The sequence below is a fragment of the Scyliorhinus canicula genome, chromosome 7 (assembly GCF_902713615.1).
Source record: "Scyliorhinus canicula chromosome 7, sScyCan1.1, whole genome shotgun sequence".
Lineage (NCBI taxonomy): Eukaryota > Metazoa > Chordata > Chondrichthyes > Carcharhiniformes > Scyliorhinidae > Scyliorhinus > Scyliorhinus canicula.
In genome coordinates, this window is record NC_052152.1 from 23,680,069 (window position 1) to 23,701,085 (window position 21,017).

The window sequence follows — 21,017 nt, forward strand, 5'->3', positions numbered from 1 at the left end:
CGGCACAGCCAGGCTTCCCGCCCCACTCCGGTGCTACCAGGCAAATAGCTCATTACAGCTATTTGGCATGTCATTGGTGGGCAGGGTGCACCATTCACCAGCCAGATCGATGGTCCGGACTCCCCAGCCGAGACTCCCGTTAGCGTGAATTGGTGCAACTATTGAGGAGCAGGGACCTGACGGCTTGCAGCCTGAGGGCTGGCAAGGTGATAAGCACCCTCCCAACCATTGCCAAGGGGGGGTGGTCATTCATGGTAGGTGGGGGTCAAGGCGGCTTGTGTTGGCCTGGAGGTGCTCAGGTCGGGGGTCTTCCCTGGGATGTGGATCTTTTGGCTGCTCTCCCTATCTGCAGCCTTTAAACCCATTAAATAGTCACTCGATACATAAAAGTTTAAGTTTTCCAATAATAAAGTGAAAACGTCCCATTGGCGCCCCTAAACAGAAAATCAGTGTGTGAGGAATAAAGTTTTCTCAATAGTTGAAGGGAGATTCTGGGGAGAGGCGAAGGGAGGGTTTTGGGGGAGTAAGGGGGGCTTTTCCAGTGATTAGGGTGAGGTGGTGCCCTGTCTGTGATGGGGGTGGGGGGGGGGGGGTGGAGGTTGCAGCAGCTAATGGAGATCAGAGCGCTCTTTTCATAGAATTTACAGTGCAGAAGGAGGCCATTCGGCCCATCAAGTCTGCACCAGCTCTTGGAAAGAGCACCCTACCCAAGGTCCACACCTCCACCCTATCTCCATAACCCAGTAACCCCACCAACACTAACGGCAATTTTGGACACTAAGGGTATGCATTCCAAGCATTGTCTGGCATCTCTGATTTTGTCTATATAAATGTTACTGGAACATACCTCTCCATTCACCTGAGGAAGAAGCAGTGCTCCGAAAGCTCGTGTTTGAAACAAACCTGTTGGACTTTAACCTGGTGTTGTAAGACTTCTTAATGTATTAAGTTGGGTGCCTTTCATCAGTGCTGCCTATGAAAGATGCTGGACATCGCATGAAGAGACTGCATCACCAATGCAGTGAAGAAGTACTGCAGAGGACTGGTCAGAGGCTGGCGGACCCCATGTTCTGCCTTCCAGATGTACACCCTGTCATAGTGCCAGTCGAATGGACACTACCAGATAAAAGAGGAAGATAGGGCTGGCCAAAGAAGACCTGACAATGTATACTTAAGGAAGACCTTAAGAGCAGGTAACTCCCTGGCCAGAGCATGACATTGTGAAGGAACAGGGTCAGCTGCAGAGTCTTGCATGGAGCCGGAGGAACTAAGTAAGTTTACATCAATAATTCTCATTTCCTTTACAGATTTTTGAATTATTCAAATGTAGTCCATAAATTTTGAATAAATTTCCTTACCCTACCTGCAAAATGTCAATGAATCAATTCTCCTCATCACATCAATTAAGCTGATCTTCATTACATTAAAAGTGGTCAGTAATCTTATTTAATGCGAAACATATTTCAACATTCCATTTGAAGGATGTACAATATTTATGACAATTCAACCATCAGAACATATCAACAGTACTCGGTTGAAATGCGAGCTTGTGTCTTTATGCAAAGTGTAGAAAATTCCTAATGTTTGTTTAATTTGTGTGTTTAAATTGATGTCAGCTTCGGTTCAGTCATGTTGTCCTGAGTAAGAAGGTCCGAGTCGCATTTCAAAGCCTTGAGCAGATAATCTAGGCTGACACTTTTGGTACAGGGATAGGTTCACTGGTGAAGGAGGAGGCATTATATCGGGGTCTCGTCTGCCAGGGTCCTGACAACACCAGTCAAATATGTTAGTTTGTGATTTATCTCATTGCTGTTTGTAGAGCCTAACGAGGCACAAATAGTTCACTGGGCAGCTCGGTAGGACAGTGGTTAGCACTATTGCTTCACAACTCCAGGGTCCCAAGTTCGATTCCCGGCTTGGATAACTGACTGTGTGGAGTCTGCACGTTCTCCCCGTGTCTGCATGGGTTTCCTCCGGTTTCCTTCCACAAGTCCCGAAAGACGTGGGGCGCGATTCTCTGTAAATGCGGAGAGTCGTAAAGGCTGCCGTGAAACCGGCCATGTTTCACGGCAGCCTCCGCGCCCCCTCCCGGGACCCGATTCACCCCCCTGGTCGGGGCTAGCATCGCGGCCCCGGGAAGAACGGCAGTGCGGGCTTAGCGAACGTTCGCTAAGCCCGGCCGCCAAGACTCACGGCGGCTGACGCGCACAATGACGTCAGCCGCGCATGCGCGGATGACGTCATCGCGCATATGCGTCAAACCCGCGCATGCGCGGTCCGTGATGCCCCTCAGCCGCCCCGCGGACTGATCCTGTGGGGCGGCGGAGGGACAAAGAGTGCGCGGGAATCGGACCCGCTGCCCGCGATCGGTGGGCACCGATTGCGGGCCCATGCCACCCTCGGCCGTGCCAATCGGTGGCATGGTTGTGCAGAACGGCACTTTGCGGCCGTTTTCACGAACTGTGAGAGCAGGTGTGTTTAAATTCGTGAAAACGGCCGTAAAGGCCTGGGAAATCGGCCCATTGGATAGGGAAGAATCGCTGCTCACTGTAAAAAAACGGCGAGCAGCGATTCGTGTCGGGCGGCCGTGGGGGGGGGGGGGGGGGGGGGGGGGGGGGGAGAATAGCGGGAGGTTGGGAAAAATGTCGGGAAGGCCCTCCCGCTATTCTCCGACCCGTCGTGGGGGGCGGAGAATTGCGCCCGTGCTGTTAGGTGAACTGGACATTCTGAATTCTCCCTCTGTGTACCCGAACAGGCACCGGAATGTTTCGACTAGGGGCTTTTCATAGTAACTTCATTGCAGTGTTAATGTAAGCCTACTTGTGACAATAAAGATTATTATATTATTATTTACCTTATAGTGATGATGACTTTGAAAGTATTTGATTGGCTGTGATGTGCTTTGGGCTGTCCAGAGGGGATGAAAAGCCAATATAAATGTAAGTTTGTTCTTTTTTTCTTCATTTCTATTGAATAATAAGGGGACAAAAGGGATCCTGTTTCCAGCTGCTGTCCAGCGGTGTCTAATTAGGGTGGCATGTGTTTCAAGTGTAAGGGCAGCATACCATCATTAGCTCCTTCTCCCAGTGAGAGGCTTTATTGAATTGTTCTTAAGAGGTCTGGCTCTAGGGTGAGGGAACACTTGTATGAGGTACTGCTGAACTGTTGATGCCTGTGAAACATTACTTCATTAATGGTCAGTGATTATAAGCTCATTGGGTTTGCATTTTCGAAAGAAATATGTCATAAGTTAAGAAAAGGAAAAGTTTTCAAAATACAGAAATTTTAGTCTTTGTAAAATAGTAGGAATAATTTACCACCTGTAGCTCAATGTATCACCAGGCAGCATAAATCATCCTTGCATTGGACGATTTATGCTGCCTGGCGTTACAGCGACCAGCATGCAATGTTGATTTGACACCAGTAATACCACTTTAAAACTCTTAAGCTCAAACAAACGTCCCCCTTAATGTCACCCAGCTAATCATTGCAGAAGGAAGCACCTCCACCAGCACTATATAAAGCAAGCATCAGCTACTTACATGTTAACTGCTGCTTTATTTTTTTCAGGTTGTTGCTACTATTCTAAAAGTGTTTGGTGCTTTTGATAGTTGTTTAAAGCTGCTGAAGTACAGAGGTAGTGGCGTGGCAGGTGTTGAATGGGTTTTTGCAAACTTTCAAGCTTTAACACAAATCAGTTGCTCTCAGACATGGTTTGCTCCTTGGAATGAAACATTATCTAGATCTAGAGGATTTGTTTGTGTGGCTGGGGAAACAGTTATAGTTCGATGTCAAGATTAACAATCCATCCAATTGCTTCAGCTCATGCAGTGAATGGTTGTGAAATCACCGGGAATGGATCTTTGAGTCAGAGTTCAGTGTGTGAGCGATGGGTCTGACTTGCATGGCCACAGTCACAATTTGAGCTGTTTCTCACTTGTGGACCAAATGGCCACATATTGCCTGACCCATCCTCAAACAGTTGAGGGTTGTCTAGATTTCCATGGAAGTTTGGAACCTGGGATTTTACCACTCGGGTCAGTACAATGAGTGCTGGGATCTTTCAGACCACCCGGAGGGGAGAAGATGGTGGTGTTACTGAAGCGGAGTTTGTGGCCTGCGGCAGCCACAGTGGCTGGAGCACCGATACCAGGAGCAGCTGGAATACCAGTCCTGGGAGTAGGATCGGCACCAGGACCGACTGCACTTACACAGGGAGCAGCTGGAACACTGACACCAGGGCAGCACGGTAGCACAAGTGATTAGCACTGTGGCTTCGCAGCGCCAGGGTCCCAGGTTCGATTCCCCGCTGGGTCACTGTCTGTGTGGAGTCTTCACATTCTCCCCGTGTGTGCGTGGGTTTCCTCCGGGTGCTCCGGTTTCCTCCCACAGTCCAAAGATGTGCAGGTTAGGTGGATTGGCCATGCTAAATTGCCTTTAGTGTCCAAAAAGGTTAGAAGGCGTTATTGGGTTACGGGGATAGGGTGGACGTGAGGGCTTAAGTGGGTCGGTGCAGACTCGATGGGGCGAATGGCCTCCTTCTGGTTTAGCTCACTGGACTAAACCGCTGGCTTTTAAAGCAGGTCAAGCAGGCCAGCAGCACGGTTCGATTCCCGTACCAGCCTCCCCGGACAGGCGCCGGAATGTGACGACTAGGGGCTTTTCACAGTAACTTCATTGAAGCCTACTCGTGACAATAAGCGATTTTCATTGTATGTTCTATGTTCGAAGGAGCAGGGCCGAAATGAAGGGCAGGATCTGCACCTGGAGTGGCTGGAGAACTGACACCGGGAGCAGGTTGACACCGGGAGCAGGATTGACACCGGGAGCGGGACTGGAACCTCAGCTCAGAGGAATGGTAGCAATGGTGGTGAGTTGATGGTAACTGCACCAGGTTCAAGCGACTACCCGGTTCCAAGATGGCGAACGAGAGCAGCTTTGGTTTGTTTGTCGTGTCTGTCATGATTAGTTTGTTATTTGTCTGACTTTAGACAAATCAAACTTAACCAGTGTTAAATGTACTTGCTAAACATCAATTCTCTTTCACTGTTGATTTGTATTTTATCGTGTTTAGTGTTTAAATTCATTTTATTGGTGTGTAATATCAGATGCTACAGCGTTAACCTCTTGGCCAGGTCGTTATTGTAAATGAGAATTGGTTCCCAATTGACTTAACTGACAAATAAATGTTAAATAAAATAAAAAGATTGTGGCTGGTGATGTTTGCAGTTAACCATGAAGTGTGCCATCTAGAGATGGGGCTTTGGGATTTCAGATGGGTGTGTGGGGTTTATTTGAGGGCTGTGTCACTGGGAGTGATTCATTAGTTGTCAGCCAGTGGTGTTTTTTTGAGGAGGGTGTCTTCCCTGCAGATTTTTAGAGAATGAATAGTGGCCAATCAGAGGAGGACAGGTTGCTGCTGCGAGAGAGGAGGAGGGGAATCAGGCTGAAAGAGGAGGGCATCGAGTTTTCAACTTGAAACTCAGTGAGAAACAGTGACCCAAACTTTCCAAAGCAATGGCAATGAAAACATCAGCAATCACTCCTCTAAACACCTTTCCCACAATATGGAGTTAAATGTGGAAATCCGCAAGTTGCTGTCAATAATTCTATGATTCCCCATGGGGTGTACGCTTGAAGTCCCTTCAGACTGCAGTCAATTAGAAATCACTGAACTGATGAGAAACTTTCCTTCCATTCTGTTAGTCTTGCTGTAAAACTCTTTAAAAATTGCACCTCGTTGAATGAGATAAAGTTGGGTTTTAATAATATCTACTAGGTCCATAATTACCACTGAAGAACCAAGTAATTTTATATTTAAGGAACTGATATTTCAGTTTCTGTCTTAATCCCGTGTGTATGTCTCAATCAATTATTTCACTTTCTGTGAAACTATATTAAAAAGTGAAGGATAATCAGTGCATTTTATTTCCTGGTGTGTTGTCTGTGAGAATTCCTTAATTTGACTTGTTACTTACGCTGCATGATGACATCATTGTTGTGAGATGCCTGGAGATCCCCTTAAGCTGGAGTTAACATCAAACTAACATCAGGAAATGGGAAATCCAAGCCATAAAGATTGCTGGATCTTTGTAAGCAGTTTCCTTCAAAGTTAGTGCCGAGTTCAGTTGCTGCAAGATATGGGCCAGTGGGTGAGACACCCATGCTTTGGTGAGAAGGTCCTCACTGAAATCTGTCACCTGAACAGGGCAATGACTGCATTGCCAGCGGCTGTGAAGCTGACCATGGCGATGAACATTTGTGCATCTGGCTTCTTCCAGACTCAGTTTGTTATCCACCATTGTGTAAGGCAGGTAACTGAGGCTCATTACTGGAACACAGCTTCCAACTTTTAGGCAGGCAGTAACATAAGAACATAAGAACATAAGAACTAGGAGCAGGAGTAGGCTATCTGGCCCCTCGAGCCTGCTCCGCCATTCAATGAGATCATGGCTGATCTTTTGTGGACTCAGCTCCACTTTCCGGCCCGAACACCATAACCCTTAATCCCTTTATTCTTCAAAAAACCATCTATCTTTATCTTAAAAACATTTAATGAAGGAGCCTCTACTGCTTCACTGGGCAAGGAATTCCATAGATTCACAACCCTTTGGGTGAAGAAGTTCCTCCTAAACTCAGTCCTAAATCTACTTCCCCTTATTTTGAGGCTATGCCCCCTTGTTCTGCTTTCACCCGCCAGTGGAAACACCCTGCCTGCATCTATCCTATCTATTCCCTTCATAATTTTATATGTTTCTATAAGATCCCCCCTCATCCTTCTAAATTCCAACGGGTACAGTCCCAGTCTACTCAACCTCTCCTCGTAATCCAACCCCTTCAGATCCGGGATTAACCTAGTGTAATGAGTGGGGTGCCACAGGGATCAGTGCTGGGAATATATATTAATGATTTGGATGAGGGAACAAAATGTAACATCTCAAAGTTTGCAGATGATACCAAGTTAGGTGGGAGGGTGAATTGTGATGAGGATGCAGGGATCCTATGGCATGATCTGGACAGGTTGAGAGAGTGGGCAAATCAATGGCAGATACAGTATAATTTGGATAAGTGAAGTTATTCACTTTGGAAGCAAAATCAGGAAGGCAGATTGCTATCTGAATGGTTGTAAATTGGGAGAGGGGAATGTGCAGCGGGACCTGGGTGTCCTTGTGCACCATTCGCTGAAGGTAAGCATGCAGGTGCAGCAGGCGGTAAAGGAGGCGAATGGTATGTTGGCCTTCATTGCGAGAGGTTTCGAGTACAGGAGCAGGGATGTTTTGCTGCAATTATACATGGCCTTGGTGAGGCCACACCTGGAGTATTGTGTGCAGTTTTGGTCTCCTTCTCTGAGGAAGGATATTCTTGCTCTCGAGGGAGTGCAGCGAAGGTTTATCAGACTGATTCCAGGGATGGCGGGACTGTCAAATGAGGAAAAATTTGATTGACTTGGTTGGGATATTTCTCGCTGGAGTTCAGAAGAATAAGGGGGGATCTCAGAGAGACTTATAACATTTTAATAGGACTAGACAGGGTAGATGCAGGGAAGATGTTACCAATGATGGGAACCAGGGGCTACAGTCTGAGGATTCAGGGTAAACCATTTCGGACAGACATAAGGAGACACTTCTTCACACAAAGAGTGGTGAGCCTGTGAAATTCATTACCACAGGAAGTAGTTGATGCTAAAACATTGAATATATTCAAGAGGCGGCTGGATATAGCAATTGGGGAGAATGGGATCAAAGGCTATGGGGAGAAAGCAGGATTAGGCTATTGAGTTGGATGATCAGCCATGATCGTGATGAATGGCGGAGCAGGCTCGAAGGGCCAAAAGGCCTCTTCTTGCTCCTATCTTCTGTATATCTATGTACATTTTATTTCTATTTGCCAGAAAGGAGGCAGAGATGAGCACTTGGCTTGACTAATATTTGAGGCTTCTCCATATTGTCGGCTGCTATTGAATGTGGACACATCACACTATAGGTGTCATGTCAATTCTGCCCTGCAGTAAAATCAAAAGGCATTCCACCCTGTCCAGCTGGTGTGTACATGTGTCACATATCACGTCGGTCAATGTCTGGCATCTTGGCAGCAGTCATTAAGCCTTCATTCTGTGGCAGCTTGCTATGCCAGCTGTATTCCAGCCAACTTGGCAAAACAAAGGGTGGCTATTGGGTGATGAGGACGATCCGTTGACCCCATGGCTCATGATTCTGTTGCGCACACAATGATTGAGTGCAGTAAACATGCAATGAATTTACTGCAACACAAAATGTAAGAGAGCAAACCATTGGAGTGCTGAAGCAACACTTCTGCAACCTGGAGTGCCATGAAGGTGCCCCGCAGTATTCAGCAGCACCGGTGTCACGATTCATGGCGGCCTCCTCCTTGTGCCACGTGTTTGTTATCACGAGCAGACAGTCCATATCACCGGCCATGCTGGAAGCAGCTCAGGAGGAGGAGCATGAGGAAGAGGAAGGGGAGAGGTAACCGAGACAGCTCCTTTCTGTCTGGGTTGTTCAAGAAGATCTCATCCGCTGCAATACCAGCAAATGCAGCCCCAATTCTCCCTTTGTCAACAGTCTCGCACCTTCCATTCTCCCTCTGTCACTGGCATCCGCAGGGGTCACATATGCCGAAATAAACATTGCACACCAAATTTCTGAAAGAAATCAAATTACATTGCATACAAAAGGCAATTAATCACCCTTACTGCTTGTCTTCTTTGTGTCTTTGCCTATCCTAGTGCTTCTATGGAGTGTACTTGGAGCATGGTTGGTGGAAAGTTGCTGACTTCCAGTGAGGTAACCAGCAAGACGTCGTCCTCGAGCAGTTCTGGGCTTAGAAGGCCTGGCAGTGGACTAGATGTAGATATTTTTTAAAAGTTCTTTCATAAGATGTGGCACCACTGGCAAGGCCAGCATTTGTTGCCATAATTGCCCTTGAACCAAATGGTTTGATCAGCCATTTAATGGGCCGTTAAGCATCACCCACATTGCTGAGAGCCTGGTGTCACATGGCGGCCGGGCTAGGTAAGCATGGCAGATTTCCTTCCCCAAAAGGCATTAGTGAACCGAATTGGGTTTTAACAACAATCAGTGATAGTTCCACCGTCACCATTATGGAGAGCACTTTTTCAATTCCAGATTTTATGGATTTAAGTTCCACCAGCTGTCATGAGTTGAACCCATGTCCACAGAATATTTGGCCCCTGGATTACCATTCCTGTGACATTACAACTATGCCACAATCTCCCCCTGCATTGCTGGTGGCAGTCCAGTATGGTTAGCAGATAGTCAGCAGCAGGGGGATTTGTGCAGTGGTGTGTGGGGAGGGCAAATGTTGTCTTCCCCAGTTGACCACTATTTCCACACGAGAAAGGATGGACTCCAACTCTGCGTAAAGCCCGGTGTCGAGTTCGTGCCAGACATCTCCATGCTCCTTGACATTGAGTGCTGGTTTTCTGGCAGGCCTCATTAGCCACTGAGCATTCCATTGTGCATTCCCATCAAGGTTCCTCTGTAGGCTGCCTTACGGAACTAATTATCTCCATCTGCAGCAGGAACTGTATGCGGCCTTGTCCACTGGCAGGCTGGAGCTTGCGCTATCCTTGCCAGCTACCCTGGTTGTCAGCCACTTGTACGCGCCTTCTCACCACATGCAGTTCCTGGCTATATGCTATTCTTAAATTATACACCATGCCTATATTGGACCTGGGGCCTGTTCGTGTGAAATCAAGGTCAGTACATTGGTTATTTAATATCTTTTTGTTCTTCCTCTGTTGCCTGACCAGGTGACACTCACAGAGTATCTAACAGGAGAAACTCACACTATCCTGCTTGACTTGTTATTCCAAACATTCAAAATTACACATTAAGATTATATTAAGCTACTTCAAGACGGTCATGTTATTTAGTTCAATGAATTCAAGTTACTCAAGCCTGGTTGCATTCTACACAGCTTCCGCCAATGATTGTGGGTAATTTTCTGGTGCAGTGTGGTGCCAAGCTAAAGTATCACAGAATGATACAGTGAAGAAGTAGCCCACTCAGCTATCATTCCTCTCTTTTCCAATTAGTTTCACTTTTCTGCTTTTCTTGCAATGTGTAATTGTGATATGATAGTTTTTTGGGGAAAAAGAACTAATATTTCTTTTAAATGGGCACAAGCAGCCTTAATATGGCTATGATACTTGTTTTAAAATTCCTAGCTAACTTCCATACTCCCAGAACGCCTTGATCCACTGCAATTCGCATACCGTCGCAACCGTCTAGAGCAGACGCCATCTCCCTGGACCTACACTCATTTCTAGAGCATCTCGACATCAAGGACTCCTACATAAGACTCCTGTAGGGGCTGGTTTAGCACAGTGGGCTAAATCGCTGGCTTGTGATACAGAACAATGCCAGCAACGCGGGTTCAATTCCTGTACCAATCTCCCCGAACAGGCGCCGGAATGGGCGACTAGGGACTTTTCACAGTAACTTAATTGAAGCCTACTTGTGACAATAAGCGATTATTATTATTAGTTATTGACTACAGCTCTGCCTTCAACACCTTAATCCCAGCCAAACTCATATCAAAGCTCCAAAACCTAGGGCTTGGCTCCTCACTCTGCAACTGGACCCTCGACTTTCTGACCCACAGACCACAATCAGTAAGAATAAACAACACCTCCTCCACAATAGTCCTCAATCGGAGCCCCGCAAGGCTGCGTACTTAGCCCCTAATATACTTCCTCTACACGCACAACTGTGTGGTGAAATTTGGTTTCAACTCCATCTACAAGTTTGCTGATGATACGACCATAGTGGGCCGGATCTCGAATAACGACGAGTCAGAATACAGGAGGGAGGTAGAGACCCTAGTGGAGTGGTGTAGCAACAACAATCTCTCCCTCAATGCCAGTAAAACTAAAGAGCTGGTCATTGACTTCAGGAAGCAAAGTACTGTACACACCCCTGTCAGCATCAACGGGGCTGAGGTGGAGATGGTTAGCAGTTTCAAATTCCTAGGGGTGCACATCACCAAAAATCTGTCTTGGTTCACCCACGTCGGCGCTACCACCAAGAAAGCAGAACAGCACCTATATTTAGGGCCTCACGGTAGCATGGTGGTTAGCATCAATGCTTCACAGCTCCAGTGGTCCCAGGTTCGATTCCCGGCTGGGTCACTGTCTGTGTGGAGTCTGCACGTCCTCCCCGTGTGTGCGTGGGTTTCCTCCGGGTGCTCCGGTTTCCTCCCACAGTCCAAAGATGTGCGGGTTAGGTGGATTGGCCATGCTAAATTGCCCGTAGTGTAAGGTTAATGGGGGGATTGTTGGGTTACGGGTATACGGGTTACGTGGGTTTAAGTAGGGTGATCATTGCTCGGCACAACATCGAGGGCCGAAGGGCCTGTTCTGTGCTGTACTGTTCTATGTTCTATGTTCTATTTCCTCAGGAAACTAAGGAAATTCGGTATGTCCACATTAACTCTTACCAACTTTTACAGATGCACCATAGAAAGCATCCTATCTAGCTGTATCACAGCTTGGTATGGCAACTGCTTGGCCCAAGACTGCAAGAAACTTCAGAGAGTCGTGAATACCGCCCAGTCCATCACACAAACCCGCCTACCATCCATTGACTCCCATCTACACCTCCCGCTGCCTGGGGAAAGCGGGCAGCATAATCAAGGACCCCTCCCACCCAGCTTACTCACTCTTTCAACTTCTTCCATCGGGCAGGAGATACAAAAGTCTGAGAACATGCACGAACAGACTCAAAAACAGCTTCTTCCCCACTGTTACCAGACTGCTAAACGACCCTCTTATTGACTGACCTCATTAACACTACACCCCTGTATGCTTCAGCCAATGCCGGTGTTGTGTAGTTACATTGTGTACCTTATGTTGCCCTATTATGTATTTTCTTGTATTCCTTTTCTTTTCATGTACTTAATGATCTGTTGAGCTGCTCGCAGAAAAATACTTTTCACTGTACCTCCGTACACGTGACAATAACAAAAATCCTCTCATGTTCTAATTTCATTCTCCTGATTAACCTTTTAGTCATTATCTACTGTTCTTTATATTCTGACCAATCATCTGACCTGCCACTCATCTTTGTACTGTTCAATGTTTTTCCTTTAAGTTTGATGCTTTTCTTAACTTGTTTAGTTAACTATAGAGAATGGGTCCTCCCCTTAGATAATTTTCTTCATAATAGGAATATCCTTATTCAGAGTATTCTGAACTATCCCCTTCAATGTCTGCCACTGCTTCTGTATTGATCTATTTCCTAGCTTTATCCCAGTTCACTTCCGCTGAGCATTCAAGATCCCATAGTTGCCCTTATTTAGTTTAAAATACTAGTCTTAGACCCACTCTTGTCCCTTTCAAACGGGATGTAAAATTCAATCATATTGTGGTCACTATGAACGAGGGGTTCCTTTGCTCTGAGGTCATTAATTAATTCTGTCACATCACACAATACCAAGTTTAAAATAACCTGATTTCTGGTTGGTTCCAGAATGTACTGCTTTGAGAAACTATCCAAAAAGCATTCTGTGAACGCCCCATCCAGGCAACTACTGTCAGTCTGATTTTTCTAATTTATATGCAGATTAAAATCACCCATGATTATTGCCATCTCTTTTATCAAAAGCACACAATATTTCTTCTTGTGCACTTTGTCCTACATTGGTCACTGTTAGGAAGCCTGTTGACCACTCCCACTAGTGCCTTTCTACTACTATTCCTCATTTCCACCCAAACCAATTCTAAATCCTGATCTCTTGAACCAAGGAAATCTCTAACTATTATACCGATACCGTCCTTGATTAACAGTGCAATCCTTCCATCGTTACATAACTTCCTATTCTTCTTGACTGTCATGTACCCCTCAATATTCAGGACCCATTCCTTCTCATCCTACACCCACGTCTCCAAAATGGCTATCAGATCATATTTATTTATTTCAATGTGTGTTATTAATTCATGTATTTTGTTGTGCATGCGATGCAATCAGACTTTAGTGTGTCTTTTTGTTATCTTTGCAGCATCTAGTCTTGACTGTTGGTGTCTCCTTAGCTGTTTTTCTCTTTGTCCCATCCTGCCATTCTCTGGCTCTCATTTCCCATATTACTATTTTGCTCTCCTGCTATAACTCTACCTCATTGATTTGCTACATCAAGTTTGACCCCTCAACCTCCCACCTTGTTTAGTTTAAAGCCCTCCCTACTTCCCTAGTTATGCAGCTTGCTAGAACACTGGTCCCAGCATGGTTACGGTGTAGATTGTCCCAACGGTACAGTCCCCACTTTCCCCAATACTGTTGCTAGTGGTTTATGATCCAGAACCCACTTGGAACCACGTATTAATTTCTCTAATATTATTTACCCTATGCCAATTTGCATGTGGCACAGGTAATAATCTCTGAGGTTCTGTTTCTTAGTCTAGTGCCTAGCTATTCATCCCGACTATGCAGAACCTCTTCTATTGTCCTGTCTATGTCATTCGCATCTACATGGACCATGACAACTGGATCCTCTTGCTCCCAATGCAGGTTCCTCTCCAGCCTGGAGCAAATGTCCTGAGCACTGGCGCCGGGCAGACAGCACAGCTGCCTAGGCTCCCATTCTGCCACAGAGAACCATGTCTATCCCCCTCACTATGTTGTCCCCTACTGCTACTACATCCCTGATGGCTCCCCCAGTTTGAATGACTTCCTGGTACCATGATGCAGTGGCTAGCCTGCTCATCCACTTTGCAGACTTCGTTTTTGTCCACGCAGGTTGGTTTGCACCTCAAACCTGTTTGAAGATTGCAAAGTGTGAGCCTCCTCCACTACTGTCTGCTTGGTCCCTTATCCTGCTTCACTCACCGTCACATCCTCCTGTCCCTGCTCACTGAATGAAACAAGTGATCCTATTCTAAGAGATGTGACTGTCTTCTGGAACAAAGTGTCCAAGTGTTCCTCACCCTCCCTGATGTTGTGCAGTGTCTGTAGTTTGGCTCCCAGATCAATAATCCTTATACTTTGTGCAGATCTGTTTGTCCTGGATCGCCTTGGCAGCCAAAAGCTCCCACATTTCATAGATGCAACATAACACCGGTCCTGCCATTAATACTGAAGTTACTCAGCTAATTGAATTACTTTCTTCATTGACTTAGAGTAATTCCTAAGTATGCTACAGTTTACTGTCTTTGTTAAGACACCGACAACTAAAAGTTATATGTTTCTTAACTACACGGGAATGTGCTTTAAGCATTTATTTTAACTATTTTATTTTAGTTCTAAAGTTTTTGTTCTTTTTATTTATAGATCTACCTTAACTTCCCAAGTGCTCAGCTGGCTATTAAAACACCCTCCCTAACAACAAGCACTTACAACCCAATCAACTTACAAAAATATAGTTTCTGAACTATTTTAAACATCAGAATGGAAACCTTGAACATTTCCGGTATACTCACCAAATACTCACCAAACAGCTGGCTTCTTCCCCAACCAATCAAATTGCTTCTTTGCTGTGATGTTGCCATTTGTTTTTTCACCTCAGAGCAGGATGGTTCTGAGCGGTTGATTGGTCTTTCTGACTCCCAGATAGGTGTATACACCTCTAGCCTCAGCCCCGATTTATATTCTCCCACTCTGGGCTTCCCCCTCGCATGCCCATTGCTTCTCCAAATCCGAGGTAAGTGTATCCGCTGTGGTGATATCATGGTTGTGTTGTACTTCAGCGACTGACCACTAGGAGTCCCATTAGTATGTAAGTGCATGTTAGAGCCAGGTGACCTCAGACTGGCTGGCGGAAGCTGGAGACAGGTTGCTTCTGCTTGATCTTACTATTATTCATCTGCTGTTTTGTATATAGTTTACCTACAGTTAATGTGTTCCTGTAATATAAATCAAGCCATCTGACAAGATGATTACATTTGCCTCAAGCCTCGGCCCGGATTTATATTCTCCCACTCTGCTCCCTCACAGGTCTGCCGCATCTCCAACTCCCAGGTAACAGCATGTGAAAGTTGGATTTCTCTGCAACTCCCAAAGTTGTCCATAAATCATCACTGTTCTGTTCAATAAGAAACCCAGCCAGTCTTCAAGTATGCAGCCGGCAGAGCCAGTAAAGAAAACGGACCTTCACTAACTCCCCGAAAATGCTGTACCTGCTCAGCACACCTGAGACAACACCACCGGCTAATCGACTAACGAAGACTTTGCAGCTGCTGAACAGAACCCTACGCTCCAGCCAACCAATGCTTCATCTACTATGGGCCTCACAATGATATCTCACAAAGACTGATTTCAAATCTCTTACCTTTATATTTATCCTTAACTGCATTTAATCTTTGTATCTGTGCTTTAGTTAATAATTTTATCACTTTTACTTAAAAACATTCAGTAGATTTGTAATCAACTAACTTTTGTCTTAAGACTGAAGCTTGACTGCTGGGTTATTTTTAAATGGAATTACTCAAATTAAAAGGGGACGATATACACAGATACACACACATTCATATATACGCACACATATATATGTGCACATTTACACTGGCACATATACACACGCACACACATACACATGCACACATACATTTTTAAAAATAAATTTAGAGTACTCAATTATTTTTTTCTCCAATTAAGGGGCAATTTAGTGTGGCCAATCTACCTAACCTGCACATCTTTGGGTTGTGGGGGTGAAACCCACACAGACATGGGGAGAATGTGCAAACTCCACACGGACAGTGACCCAGGGCCGGGGTTCGAACACGGGTCCTCAGCGGCACAGTCCCAGTGCTAACCACTGCACCACATGCCACTCTCACACACATACATACACGTGCACATATACACATGCACAGTGGCTGGAATTCTCCAGTCGTCAGGATTCTCTTTTGACTTCTACGTAGGGTGCAGACTGGCGACATTGGACAAACTGATGAGGAAGTGGAAACTAGCAAGAGGACAGGATTTGAGACACCTCCAAATATAGCACTTCCTCCGCAAAGAGACAGTAGGGTACCGCGGGGCCCAGGAAGCACACTACTAGAATACCCGATAGGCACAAGCAGCGAGAAGGGAGGGCTATGTGGGAAAATGTACAGACAGCTACTGGACAGAGCTCGAACGTCACTGGACAGGACCAGACAAAAATGGGAGGAGGAACTGGGGACAGAGGTAGGATGGGGACTCTGGAGCGAAGCACTGAGCAGGGGGAGCTCCACCTCCTCCTGCGCAAGGCTAAGCTTAATGCAGCTCAAAGTGGTGCACAGAGCGCATCTAACCAGAACCCGAATGAGCAGGTTCTTCCCGGAGGTGGAGGACAAATGTGAACGGTGCCAGAGGGGCCCGGCCAACCACACTCAAGAAAGGGGGATATCATAGACCGATCCAGCGAGCAGCAAAATGTACGTACAGTTAGTCAAATGAAGGACAAACCAAACCTCTCTGTAAAATAAAGCAAATTAGCGCGGGCAAGAAAAATGTAATGTATATAAGCAACAACTGTTTATAAATATGAGAAAAGCCAATAAAAAGATTTTCAAAAAAAGGATTTTCTTTTCCCGCTGCTACTGCAATCCCACCAGTGGATTTCTTGATGGCTTGGGGTTCAATGGGGGATCCCATTGATGAATGGTGGGAAGAGAGAATCCCGCCTCCAGCGAACGGCGCTGCTGAGAAACACGTGGCTGGGGGACCGGAAAATCCAGCCCAGTATCACGCATACATATGCACACACGCACTCATGTACACACACACATATACACATACACACACACACTTATACACAGCTCATGGACTACTTTGAGGTGCCGTCTTTTATGCGTTTGTGACAATTTTCTCTTCACTATTCATTCAATTCCCTTTTTTAAAGTTACTGCAGAATCTGCTTTCACCATCATTTCAGGTGGTGCATTCCAGATCACAATAACTGTGTAAAAACATCAATCAGGAATTCCAGGATTCTTGGTTTGAGCTGAATAATCTCAGTTGCAGTGAGAAATGGGGTGCTGCAAATGGTGTATGGACTGGAGGGGGCAAACAATGCCTAGGCTTTGAGTTCCTTGGATAAATAAGAATTCCGATTCAGATGCAATCTCCCTGGTTAAAAAGCTTGGCAGCACACCCAGGTGGATAATGGGCACTTCGATGATGTAGAGTGAGAACACTTTGTGTGAATGATTTATCATCTTGAGATATGGAACATATAAAGAGAATATTTGAAAAAGAAGCAATGAACATTGGAAATTTTAAAGTAATCAGATTTGGAAGTGTTATTGAAGTAATAGTGAGCTGACTTTTCAGTTCCGTTCTCAAATCATTAAGTGCTTAACATTGAATTAAATTCCAATTTATGACTGTAAATTGGAAACAATTTTGCTTTAGGAGATGAATACACAGTGCTTCTCTTATTTCAGGCTCTGAAATTATTACTGTGTTGAAAAGAATGAGAACTTAAAAATAAACACAGAGCCAAAAACGTGCAGATGTCATTTCCATCTCCAACTTCATATAAATATTTGAATATGTAACAAAGAATTTAGTATTTTCTGGTTTGGATATTCTATGCTACCACAAAACAGCATTGTGCATGGTACTGCAGTAGCCCTGTGTATTCCGTGTTCCAGTGTGGTTAGAGGGAGGTTTGGGCTTATTATTCCCCACAGTTTTTCTCTCAACTAGGCTGTCAAGGAGAAGTAGAAAATACAAGTCAAGTGCATCCCCACAGGGAGTAAGTAAAAGTCAGATGAGTCATCCTGCATGGCTGTTGTACGCTTCCTATTGCCTTAAACAAGAGTGGCTTTGCCAGAGAGGCCTGCAAGCAGTTCATCTGCTTTTTTTCATCCCTTCTGTCATTTTGAGCCACACCACATTCCAGTGGGACATGCTACATGGAAATGGGCCAGAGTAACTCATGGTGACCCTTTCTGTAAGAAAACATCTGCCCTCTGTTCCAGACATCTCCTTGACAACAGGGCTCTGAGTCTGCACAGACCTCAATTCTAGTACCTTATGCACAGTGAGCTTGATTCTTCAATATCCTCAATCTTTCTGGACAAGTGGATTGGGGGTGTGGCAAAGGACATGATTCCATAATATGTACCTGTGGATAAGGAGATGTTTTTAGCTTAGACTTCAGCTTGGAAATTTTGGGTTTCAGTTGTTTTTGGCTTTCGTGTGAGGTAGAGAGCAGCATCTTGTATGGAAATGAGGACTTGGTGGCTGTGGTCTGGTCCAGTGATAATTGTAGTTCCTTGTATTCGATGTCCCTGCAACATAAGATTCAATAGCATTGTAATGTGTGGTAATAATGTTTTACAAAGTGTTAAACAATGGATTATTCTAAATGAGTTAAAAGCTACATTCATGATACACTGGCAGAAGTTTCACACAAATTAATTAATCTGTCCTTTGAAAATAGCACATGGGAGGAAATTAAATCCGCAAATGTTCAAACAGTAGTATTTTCCAGTAATGAGCTGATGCTGGCTAGATATCTGTTTAATATTCCGATCTGTCTCTTTGTCAGACACCAGTTGATAGCCTGGTCTTGGCTATTTCCTTTTGTCCAGGGCTGCCTCTCAGACATCTGGAATGTGCCTGGAGTGTGCTGCCGATTTCATCAGATCACCAGAGCTCACAAAACCCGCTTTTGCATATTTAAAAAAAAAATGTAATTGACAATTTATTGCACTTTGATGTGCAGCAGGAACTAGCTGCTGAGGAGTTACCTTATTTTCTGTTCTGCTGTTAATCCTCAATGGACCGTGAATCCATGCAGGAAATAAAGCGGGGAAGACTGTATTTTCTTGTTTTGTCAAAAAGGGGGTTTAATGGTCATCTTTTATGCTGATTATTTGGGACTTGCTACGATGATGAAGATGATGAAGCATGCAATTTTGTTAAATGTAGTTTTGGTTGGAAGGAGTGGCAAATAAAAACTAATCATGATGCATCTGTAATAATCTTTTAACACTCCTTGAGCACCAGGTAGGCCACTTAACTAGTATAACTAATGAAAGGCTGAGTAATCCAGCTGGGTGTTCCATTCCACTTGTGTGAAATGATTGAATGGTTGGCGGCACTTTGCTTGTGAACTAAACCATGATGAAAAGACAGAATCTTATTCCTTGGAAGATAAGAAATTAAACGGTGTCAGGGAGCAAAGAGTGCAAATGCATAAATCACAAATAAAGGACAGGGATTTCATTTTTGGGGGATGGAATGGCACAGATTACAAAAGCAGGGAGGTAATTCAAATTCATATTTAATCTTGGTTAGATCACACCTGGAGCACTATGAGCAATTCTGGTCTCTGTGCTGCAACAGGACATTGAAACATTGGAAGTGCAGAACAGATTTACAGGGCTGTTGCCAGAATTGAGTGGATACAAATGTCAAAAGTATTGATCAAGTTGGGAACGTCTCTCTCAAAAAGATGGAGTAAGAGGAGATAAAATTATGTGGAGACACTGTTTGTTTCAACTTGTTGAGGACGCTGAACCAAGGGGGTATATCTATAAGATACTGAAATAAAATAGAGGACCTAGCTGGAATTTATTGACACAGTCAGGGGAAAGGTGGAGCTCACTGCCATAAGGTGGTCGAGGCAGGTAGCAATTGTGCATTTAAGGAGCAATTTGATGCCGATGCGAGTAATAAGGAAATAATGGAATATGGGAAGCTAAACAAAAACTCATCACCTTGTCCTACCGCCCCCTGGACCATCACTCCACCACTGATCATCAAGCCTTTGTTTTCTACATCATCATTGACCTCACCTTCTTACCCCATGGCCTCCAAACACTTTGTCCCCAATCCCTGCCCTGCCCACATCTCCCTCCTTCTCAAGATCCACCGAATGACTGCCCTGGTAGACCCATTGTTTCAGTCTGTTCTTCACCCTCGGAACGTATTTCTTCCTATTTCACTCTATTTGTTTGTTCATAGAGTAGGCTTCTGAAATCTTCACTACTTTACCAATTCTCTGGCTCTAACCATTTCCTTTTCACAATATATGTTCAATCTCTCCACAGCTCTAACCCCACTAGAACAGCCGTTGCTTCTTCAGAGAAAAGAAACCCAACCAGTCCCCATCCATCACTACGCTCCCTTCACCTGACTGAACTGGTTATCACATTAACAACTTCTTCTCTGACCCCTTTCACTTCTGCAGGATCCAAAGGTGGCACAATGGGAGTCTACATGGATCCCAGTAATAGCTTCCTTTTCCTGGGATATATGGAACATTTTTTGTTCCAGTCCTTCTCGGGTCTCATCCTTCACCTTATTTTCTGGTACATTGATAACTCTCAGCCTGGGGATAGCCAATCAACTAATATCCACTGTCAGTCCACTGACTCCCATTTCTGACTCTTAATTGCACTTCCTCTCACCCTATTTCCGATAGGTCTGGTCCATTCTCTTAGTTACTCTTCGTCTGTCACATTTGTTCTGATGGTGCCACCTTCCATACCTGTGCATCCCACAGATGTTCCCTTTTCCTCATCTGAGGATTCTTCCCACTGTGGTTGGCAGGTCTGTCAACCGTCTCTGGCCCATTTCCTGCACTTCTGCCCTCACCCCTTCCTATTACTTGGAACAGCAATCGCCTTGTCCCCAACTTCCAGGTCACCATCCTCCGAATTCAATAGATCGGCCTTTGCCATCTCTGTTGCATCCAGTGCATACCACAATCATACCAATGTTTCCCTCTTGCATCTTTCAGTATTCCAAAGGGATCATTCCCTACATCAACACTCCTGATCCACTCTTCCATCACCCCTAACACCAGCTACCCTTTCTGTAGCACTTTCCTGTGCAAGTACACCAGATGCAACACCGCCCTTCCCATGTCCCAACACTCCTTCGGGATTTACTTGTATTTCTTTCACTATGTTCTTCAACAACACAAACTTAAGTATTGCTGGAAAAAAGGGTCGTTGTCAAAGATTTTCATTTTACACTCATAGGGACAATTCGTTAGAAATCAAATGTAAAGAGAACAACAATTTAGATTGTTTGAGAAGA

The 21,017-nt window shown here is 45.0% G+C and overlaps 1 protein-coding gene across 1 annotated transcript in view; it reads right to left on the reverse strand.

Annotated features, from left to right (window-relative positions):
* Positions 1–21,017, reverse strand: part of sim2 (SIM bHLH transcription factor 2) — a 178,602-nt gene that overhangs the window by 4,144 nt on the left and 153,441 nt on the right. Inside the window, exon 9 of the mRNA XM_038801561.1 lies at positions 18,091–18,256. Within this exon, the coding sequence (XP_038657489.1) occupies positions 18,091–18,256 (166 nt within the window). The remainder of the gene's footprint in view (positions 1–18,090; positions 18,257–21,017) is intronic.